Source organism: Ziziphus jujuba, chromosome 2, assembly GCF_031755915.1.
Source record: "Ziziphus jujuba cultivar Dongzao chromosome 2, ASM3175591v1".
Lineage (NCBI taxonomy): Eukaryota > Viridiplantae > Streptophyta > Magnoliopsida > Rosales > Rhamnaceae > Ziziphus > Ziziphus jujuba.
The window spans coordinates 16,390,682-16,400,520 of NC_083380.1; the positions used below are offsets into that span (position 1 = coordinate 16,390,682).

Here is a 9,839-nt window from a genome sequence, read left to right on the forward strand (position 1 = left end):
AATGTAAAAAACAGAACATATCCAACTAGACCCACTATAAAGAAAAGATTTATATATTATACAGCTTTATCCACTAAACACAAAAATTTGTACGTTAGTAAAAATTACAAAAACCATTTACTTATTATAGAAGCTAGAGATGTAACAGTAGCTGAGGGGCACCTTTAGAATATCAATATATAGCAAGATAAATTACAGAGACTTCTATAGTTTTAAAAATTTTCAAATAATATTTTTGTGCTGAGGAAATAATTTTCAAATAATATAACACTTTATTTTTGATTATTTTGCATAATCTGGGAACATTTTTTTATATAATTATCTTATCATTTTTATTATAATTATCATTTTTATTTAAAGTAATAACTGGGAGCCAAAATAACGAACAAAAGTGTTTAATTTTATTTATTATCTTTATTGGCGGGGTAAAAGTGTATTTTAACGCAGAATTTCAGAGTACTTGTGACTGCAAACAGTACATTTGCCTTGGCTCTCTCTCCTCTTTTTCTCTCTTGTCCATTTCTATATCTTCCAAGCCTCAAAGAAATGAACTCTGCTTCAAAGGTCTATCTCCTAGCCTCTCTCCAAGTTGAACCAAGGTTAGTGCCGAGCTCTCTCTCTCTTTGAGCTTCTCTGAAGGGATTTTTTTGACTATATATCCTCTGGTTGGGTGTCTGTAAAAGTAGTTTCAGTGACTTAGAATTTTCATAAACCCTAATGGAACGTCGGTGTAAATCCAAAAAAGTTGATTTTTTGAGCAATCTTCCGGACACCCTATTCCATAAAATTCTTTGTTTGCTTGATATTAGGGACGTTGCGTGAGTTTCTTCATTGTCTAGGAGATGCAGACAAATTTGCTTGTCATCGTCATTCTTGACCATTGATTTAGGAAATTTCCATGGCCGTAAAAATTTTTACAAGTTTATTGCTTTTCTACACCGGTTTATGTCCTTGCGTAATGGGGTCAATATACATAAATTTGAAGTAAAAATTTGTAATCTTAGGTCTTAAGAAGATGTTGAATTTCACATGGGTAATAGTTACTTGAGGCAACCAGGTGTACCAGTTGTAATGCTGGAAAGATTTGTTTGGATTTGGAGTCCTTTAGCACTTTACTTTGCCTAGTTCTGTTTTGAATTCTGCATGTTTAAGAGATTTGGAGTTGTCTATGCTTTTGCATGGCTTGGTAAAGTTTCCCTCTGCTTCATTTGGGGGGCTTGAGAATTTGACCTTGAGAAATGTGATGGTTTCAAGTGAGTTTTGTGACTAGATTTCGAGCTGCAAGTCTCTGAAGATGGTATACAAGGAGTTGATATGGTAGATGGGATCAACATTAGTTCTTCATCACTTGGAGACTTAACACTTGATGATGATGATTTCCCTGATTGTTTCAAAATCAAAATTCAGCGGAGAGATTTAAAAATCTGCGTATAATATTGCCCAATGATGAAGAATTTTCACAGTCACTTATATTACATGCTCCAAAACTTGAATGGTTTTCTTGGGCTGGCTGTGCTTCTAATTACTCTTGTGAAGGAAATGTAGAGTTTTTGTGCCATTCTGATATATCTATAGAACATGCTTCAATTGCCAACAATGAGTACGAGTCCTTGGATAATGGAATCATTGGTAAAGTTCTTCAATCAATGCACCGGGTTTCATCAATGAATATACGTGATGTTTCCATTAAGGTTTGTTTCTAATGATCGCTAGTTTTTGTTTTTGTTTCTGTTTCTTCTATCAGCTATGTGAACTTATTCTTTTCCACATAAATTGGGCACTCAACATTCTTAACCTTGTAGGAAATTTCTTCACCAGAGTTGTTGACTGAATTTTGTAACTTGCTTTCATTGACTCTAAAACACACCAATGCCCTCAACGAAATTACATCTGTAGTTTTGTTACTCAAATCGATGCCACAATTGAATACTCTGAAAATACTTGGGATTCCCTATTCCAAAGAGGTAAGTAGTACCATGTCTGGGAAAATTGTCACGAATACTGTATAAATAAAAATGACAATTCAAATATATCACATATATAATACAGAAAAGAGAATTCATTATCTGTGGTGTGGTTTTCTCCCTTAACTACTTTTATCTTGGTTAACACAATGACAGGAGAAGATAAGTCATAGGGCAGGGTATTGAGAGTCTCAAAGTCTTCCGTTTTTCCACTCATTGAAGGAAGTCGAAATGGAGATTGAGGGAAAGAACAATGAGATAGAGCTGATAAAGTATTTGCTCAAAAATGCAAGAGCTTTGAAGAAGATGACCATTCTTTATAAAGCTCTATTATGTAGAGAATCTGCGATTAGAAAGATTAAAGAATTCCGAATAGCTTCTTCCCATGTTGCTTTATATTTCCGTCCAGTGTAATTTGTGAAAAGTGTGGTGCGCTTCGGATTTCAATCTTTTAGTTATAGCCATTTTCTAACAATCGAAAAATAGAGATTGTGATGTTTAAACATGGTTAACTTTTTGTAAGATTCACTATAGTTGAACTTCTTGTGGATTTTTAAGTGTAGGCATGTAATTGTATGTTAATATTGTCTTCTAAATTGGCTATATGAACTTTTGGAGCTTCACAAAACAAATGTAGCTTTTGAGATTCATACATGCTGCAGCTATGAATTTTCATATAGAAATCATAATAAGTGACTGTAAATCCTCATAACTTAAACATAATCCGAAGATGTTTTAGGTTGATTACATACTTCAAATGGTTAAGGCAAACTCAGCAGCTCTGAACAATAAGTGGAATCTTTGTTTACAAGTTGTTTCAGTTTTGTTATGGATCTTGTAGCTCCTTCATATTTTATTTGATGAAAGATCAAGATATCTCAATCAAAACTATTCTAAACATCTTGATGAAACATGAACAATGGAGATTCTGATGTTTGTACACCTTTAACTTTTTGTAATTTCACTATAGTTGAACCTCTTATAGATTTGTAGTGTTGGCATGTAACTTTATGTTAATATTGTCTTCTTTATTGGATATAAAACTTTTGCTGCTCACGAATCAAATTTAGCTTTGTGATTCATACATGCTGCAGATATGCTATCAATTTTCTAGCTTGAATTTGTTATGAATTTTCTTATAAAAATCATGAGGGACTATAAATCCTCGAATTTAAACATCTTCAGTAACAAGCTTTTTAACAGTTTGATAAGAATTTCACCTTATGAGACATTAAAGAAACATTTGAGAGAAAAGTTTACTCTTCCCTGATGACTAAAATTCTGACAAAACATCAAATCGAAGAAAAAGAATAACGTATATAGCTTTATCCTCTTAAGACAACAATTTATGTCTCGTAAAATGACATAAACCATTTACTTATACAAGCGATGTAGATGGATATGGGATGATGAATGGTGACAACGATGGAGGTGAAAGTTAGAAAGCAATATTGCAAGGACATAAATTAGCAGAACATCGTATTATTCTTCATAATATAAGTGATAGTGTAAATTACACAAATACGGTTGCAGTTTTAAAAATTTTCATATATAGCCTTTGTTTTCTGATTATTGTACACAACCTATGCACATTTGAACTAAAGTTTTGATAATTTAATTCAATTTTGAATTCTTTTTATTTAAACTAATAAAATCAGCAGGAGGCAATGTAGTAATATTTGAAATCAAGGGGTAAAATATATTTAAACTTAAGTTTCAGATATAATTGTGCCAAATAGGAATAGGAGTCTGCATGCCAATAGGAGATAAGAATAGGATAGGAGTTCGCATGCCAATAGGAGTCTTCACATTATCTCCCTTTTTAAAGTCGTCGTCTATATCTCTGTTTCCTCAGAACCCTAAAGAAGCTCTCTGCTTCGAAGGTCTCTCTGATATATCGCCAAGCAATCTGGGACGAAGTTATAGTGACGAAAAGTCTTTTCTGTGAAGGGATTGACTACAATACATATATATATATATATATATATTGGCCCTAGTTGTCTGTAAGAACTATAAGACAGTGAGTAGAATTCATAGATCATTATGGAAAAGCAAAGTAAATCAAGAAAAATTGATTTTTTCCGCCGTCTTCCAGACTTCATATCTCACAGAATTCTTTCTTTCCTTGGTTTTAAGGACATTGCACGATTTTCTACACTCTCTACAAAATGCAGAGAACTCTGCTTGACATTGCCAGTCTTGACCATTGAGTTAGGGAATGCCAGTGGCAAAGAACTTTACAAGTTTAATGCATTTTCACATAGCTTCACGTCGTTGAATAATGAGGCTGACGTACATCAATTTAAGGCAGAAAAGTATGGCCAAACTCTTGGTGGTGATCATCACATCGGTAACTGGATACTCGAGGCAACCAAGTCCAATGTTGAAAATATTATTTTGCGCTTCAATAAATTTAAAATCTTTAGTTTGCCTAGTGGTCTCTCGAATTCTGCATGTTTAAGAGATTTGGAGGTGCGTATGAATCCCCAAGGCTTGCTAAATTTGCCTACCACTTCATTTGTGGGGCTTGAGAAGTTAAAATTGAGAGATGTGCGGGTTTCAACCAACTTTGATGAATGGATTTCGAGCTGCAAGTCATTGAAGATGGTACACCTTCACGCAGTTACTTGTGTAAATACACTCAACCTTAGTTCTTTGTCACTCGAAGACTTAATACTAAAGGATATGCTTGTTGGTTCTCCTAATTTCAATATCAAAGTTTCAGCAGAGAGACTTCGAAATCTGCGTATAGTTTGGCTCTATGCTCCACAACCTTCACAGTCACTTACACTACATGCTCCAAAACTTGAACAGTTTTCGTGGGGTGGACTCGTTTCTCATTACTCCTGTGAAGGAAATTTAGAGTCCTTGTCCAAATCTAATATATCTATAGATTTCAACGATGAACGTGTAGCTTTGGGTATCATTGGTCAAGTATTTCAATCAATATACAGAGTTTCATCAATCTCTATATGTGATTATTCTATTAAGGTATGCATCTAATCATCACAAACTTTTTATTTTTGTTTCCATTCTTTTTTTCCTTTTTTTTTTTTTTTTAACCAACTATGTGGATTTGTTACTTTCAATATCAATGGGGCACTCAACCTTTCTTACCTTGTAGGAAATTTCTTCACCAGAGTTGCTGCCAGAATTTTCTAACTTGCACTCATTGACTCTAAAATGCACTAATTCCAGCATTGAAATCCCATCTGCAATTTCCTTACTCAATTTGATGCCACATTTAAATTCTCTAAAAATAAACGGTTGTCACCCTTCCGAAAAGGTAAAGCAATACCCCGTCTACGAGAATTGTCACTGCCACATGAACTATCTCATTATTATGTTCATATGTCTCTTTGTCATTTAGAAATAATTATTTTTAATTTTTGTCATATATGGTACTTTCATGATGCATAAAAGAAACTCATTCTTGTCCAAAATTTACCTTCAAACTGATGGGCGAAGGTACAACCATATTTGTTGCTAATGTGTACCATTTTTATTATCTATGTTGTGGTTTTCTATCTAACTTTCTTAGTCTTAACACCGTTACAGATGGAGAAGAGCTTTAGTTCAGAGTATTGGGAATCCCAAAATCTGAAATTTGTCCACTCATTGAACGAAGTAGACATGCATATTAGTGGAGAGCATAATGAGATAGAGCTGATCAAGTATTTGCTCAAAAATGCAAAATCATTGAAAATGTTGACGATTCGTTTTAATACACGTATATTACCTTGTGAACGATCTGAGATTAGTAAAAAGATTCGACAGTTCCAAGTAGCTTCTTCCTCTAGTGCTATATATTTCTTCATCGACCATTGATGTTTCAGTCTGTGTTATTAGTGAAAAAGACGAAATTCGGATGTTCGAACTGGTTATTTTTTAATAATTCCATTCTAGCTTGAATTTCTGATTGTTGATTTTTAAGTGTTGAAACCGTATGTTAATATGCGGTTTCTCTCTTTTTTTTTTTTTTTTTGGTAATCAATTGGCTAATAGAACTTGTATAGCTTCACATGTAGCTTTTGTGATTCATACATTTTGCAGATATATATGTTACGGGTTTTCTAGCTTGAACTTGCTATGGTTTTTGTTATAAAATTTTTAGGGATTGTAAAGCCTGGAGCTTGAACGTTGCTTATGAGAAATTGACCAGGGTAAGATAATTCTAGATGTACTGTTTTGGTTAATAGCTCTTGGATTAAGTTTATCAAAATGGTAATGAACTTGTTATATTTGATCACCAAAATATAAATGAAACTTATCTAAATTTGATGAGTGTTCTACCAAAATCTAGTTGGGTAATTAGATTCCCAACCAGTGTAATCTTTATTAATTTTTAGCAGGCGCATCTTATAACGAGCTGCATTCTTCTGAATACAGCTTAGGTAGATGATGCCTTCTTTTATATAATGGAAAAATTGGAAAAAATAATGGAAAAAAAGGTCGATTGCATTCAATTCATCCACCATGAACGGAGAAAATAATTAATTAAAAAAAATAAAAATAAAATAAAACTAAATCTGAAGTAAAGTAAAATAGTTAAACAATTAGAATTCGGATATCCAAAGTGCAAAGAGAAGTTAATTAAAAAAGTCCTTTTTGGCATATGAGTCAAATTCCAATATTTAGCTACCAAAAGATGTCTTGGGGTTAATCTTATACTTCAAATTAATGTCGTGGCTAGCTCAATCATTCTGGACAATCAGTGAAAAATCAGTGTTTGCAAAATGTGCAGTTTAGTTATTTTTCATTCCATGAAATATCAAGATATCTTAATCAAAATTATTTGTATCATCTTTGATGGAACATGAACAACATATAGAAACTCCTAAAATACCACTATAATTAATTAGATAATCAATGGGGCAATCGAACCAAAAAATTTAAGAAAACTTGCAAATTTTTATTTGAATTAATGCCAAAGGGTCACATAAAACAGAATTTCCTATAGAAGACCAGCCTCGTCAAAAAAGGAACTTTTAGCTCAGGACCTAACTCCATTAATCCAGGATAGCAATAATAATTTTTCTCTGTTAAAATAATAATAATAATAATAATAATCAATAACAAAGAAGAAATCAGACATAACATGCTTTTAACGGTTGATAAGAATTTCACCTTATGAAACATTAAAACATTGGACATAAAGTTGACATTTCCTTAACACCCATAATTCAAACAAAACGTCAAACAAAATTAAAAAAAAAATAATAATAAATCACATAAACCATTTACTTTCTACAAGCAATATAGATGGAACTCTGGTGACAGCAATAGGGGTGTAATAGACAGCAACAATGCTGTGAATGAAGCAATAATGTTGAAGAGAACCCCTTCTGCAATCGGCTTGATTTGCAATGAGAGATGAATGAAGATGATTGAAAGGTGTTGACATCGGGTTGACCAGATTAGATTAAATATTAGACAAATTTGTGGTCTGAACATTAAAAAGTTGATCTTTTACCCAGTGATCAATAGCCACGTGTCAGATACTTTTGGAATAAGGACATCTATGTATATTTGTTAGCGAGGGATGCTAAATGCTACCAATAGTACGTGCAGTTCCATTGTTAGTTAGTGGGCTAAATTGCACTGTATTTCCTAATGAAGAATATTATATATATGTTTACGTGGAGTCCATCACTCATAATTCTTTTTCTTTTTTGTTAAACCAAAGCAATAATTAATCCTTTTTTGCTTTTTTTTTTCCCCTCTCTCTCTCTAACGTTCTCTTTCTAATTCTTTCCCTCCCTCTTTTTCACGTTCTTTGTCCATTTCTTTCAAACCCCATAGAGATTCTCTCTGCTTCAAGCTCTCTCTCTCTGCCATGATAGGAAAGTCTTTTTACAAATCCTCCAAACCCCAAAAGAAAATTCTCTGCTTTCAAGCCCTCTCTGCCATGGTATAGGAAACAAAAAGCTGGACCAAGGTTAGTAGTGTTGAGCTCGCTATCTTTGTGTTTCGTTTTTTTTCCTCTGACGGGATTGATTAGGAGTATTAGAATTTTCATAAAACCAATCAATATGGATAATTCTGATCGTTTCACCAATCTTGAGAAATACATATTCCATGAAATTTTTTCATTTCTAATACGTTGCAAGAGTTTCCACTCTATCTAAGAGATGCAGAGAACTTTGTTTGTCGACACCATTCTTGAATATTGTGGTAAAAAATTTCTATAATCGCAATGAAATCTCTAGGTTTTGGAAATTTATAAACCTCTTTTTAAACTTGCATCGTTGGGATAACAATAATATAGGTCAACTTAAAATAGGGATTTGTGTCAAAAATCTTGGTATTGATGTTTGAGATTTTATCTGTCACCGTTGGATATCTAAGGCAATAAAAAATGTAATGTTCGAAAGTTTTTTTTGGTGTTAGACAAGATTGGTGTTCTTCTTTTGACAGACGATAAATTGGGTTGTAAATCTTTAAGAGAATTGGAGGTGAATTTTGGTCCTAGTGATTTCCTAATCTTGCCCACTAGTACTGAATTTGGGGAGCTTGAGAATTTGACATTGAAACATCTTATGGTTTCGATTGTGTCACTTGGTGAATGGATTTTGAGCTGCAAGACACTGAAGATGTTACACCTTATTGATGTTGCTTTTATCGATGATGAGCTTAACATTACTTTTGTTATAGTTTTGGGCCCAAGTGTGTCAATGATTTGTTAGTGGGCTTTGGACTTTTAATGTTTGTTTCCCTTACGGTTGATGATTGAGAAAATAATGAGTTTTAATTAATTTTTAAAATAAAATAATAATTTTGAAACGTGGGGGACAATTGTCTTGAGAGTTTTTTATGCTTTCACATTTATTTTCAATGTTCTGGTGAGTTGGGGGAAAAAGGTTTTACAGAGAAAATTGGTTTTTTGCAAGATAACGTGAAAAAGTAAAGACCAGAGAGAAAACTATGACTGTAGTAAAGTAAAGGTACACCAAAAGTTCGAAAAAAATGTTTTGGAAGTGCTGTATCCAAGATCTTTGCAGCCTTTGTATTATGGGAGACGATTGTTACAAAATATCTGCGGTGGGCGAAAAATGTCTTAAGGATACTGTGGTACCATATAGGCCTCGGTCAAACTTTTAAAGAGCAGATCACCATTAACAAGGACATACAGGTTTTGATTTACTTTGATTATTTTATGTAATTTTATTTATATTGTTTTAGTTTATCCACATGTATTTACATATATATTCATACATATTTTCCAACAATTTTAAGGCATTTTTCTATATTTACATATTTGTTTGTATTTGTGGATTGCATCTGTTCTTTGATTTGTATGCTTCCAGTGGAAAAGAAAAAAAAAAAATATATATATATATATATATATATATTTATATATATAATTTTTCATGTATGTTATAATGGATGGGTATTTCTTTAAATTTGTTTAATCAATTTTTATTCGCCCATGATTGTATGATTTCTATTTGGATGTTTGTTTTATATGTGTACTATACATATACGTGTTGTTTCGGTTTTTGATGGAAATAAATAAATAAATTTGATTCTCGTGGGATTTAAAAATTTATGGGCATATTTTTTATTTTTGTTTTTATCAAAAATTTTTCTACAAAACTTATTGCCCATGAATTTCTAAAACTTTTGGTATATTTTCGGTGAATTTTGGTTGCCGTAATAGTGAAAAAGATATGAAAAATTCAAACCAGGTGGGAAAAACCCAATTATTAGATAAACGGGTCGAGAAAACCCGGATAGAGGTTGAAGATAGGTCAGGAAACGAGTTATTGGGTTGGAAAAATGGGTATGGATAGGTTTCTAGGTTGGTGGGCCTGAATTTTAAATTCTAATGGACCTGACTCAGTTATAAAAACCTAGCTCGTGGTTAAAACAGGT

General features: G+C 32.6%; 2 protein-coding genes across 4 annotated transcripts; both read left to right on the forward strand.

Moving 5' to 3' along the window:
* Positions 1 to 455: 455 nt before the first annotated feature.
* On the forward strand, positions 456 to 5,883 carry LOC112491836 (F-box/FBD/LRR-repeat protein At3g26920). 3 transcript variants are annotated; one of them, XM_060814764.1, is made up of 6 exons: positions 456 to 599; positions 1,271 to 1,691; positions 1,803 to 1,964; positions 2,121 to 4,955; positions 5,089 to 5,250; positions 5,523 to 5,883. In XM_060814764.1, exons 4-6 carry the CDS (start codon positions 4,008 to 4,010, stop codon positions 5,790 to 5,792), a joined length of 1,380 nt encoding a protein of 459 aa, XP_060670747.1. In that variant the 5' UTR covers positions 456 to 599; positions 1,271 to 1,691; positions 1,803 to 1,964; positions 2,121 to 4,007; the 3' UTR covers positions 5,793 to 5,883. The 3 variants fall into 3 exon arrangements, with proteins under 3 accessions (XP_060670747.1, XP_048330378.2, XP_048330381.2); XM_048474421.2 differs by having other exon boundaries at positions 456 to 1,691; positions 1,819 to 1,964; XM_048474424.2 differs by lacking the exon at positions 1,803 to 1,964 and having other exon boundaries at positions 456 to 1,691.
* On the forward strand, positions 547 to 2,378 carry LOC132800746 (F-box/FBD/LRR-repeat protein At3g26920-like). The gene is made up of 5 exons (XM_060815004.1): positions 547 to 599; positions 1,153 to 1,253; positions 1,408 to 1,691; positions 1,803 to 1,964; positions 2,187 to 2,378. The coding sequence occupies exons 1-5, from the start codon at positions 547 to 549 to the stop codon at positions 2,376 to 2,378; spliced, it is 792 nt and encodes a 263-aa protein (XP_060670987.1).
* Positions 5,884 to 9,839: the final 3,956 nt, after the last annotated feature.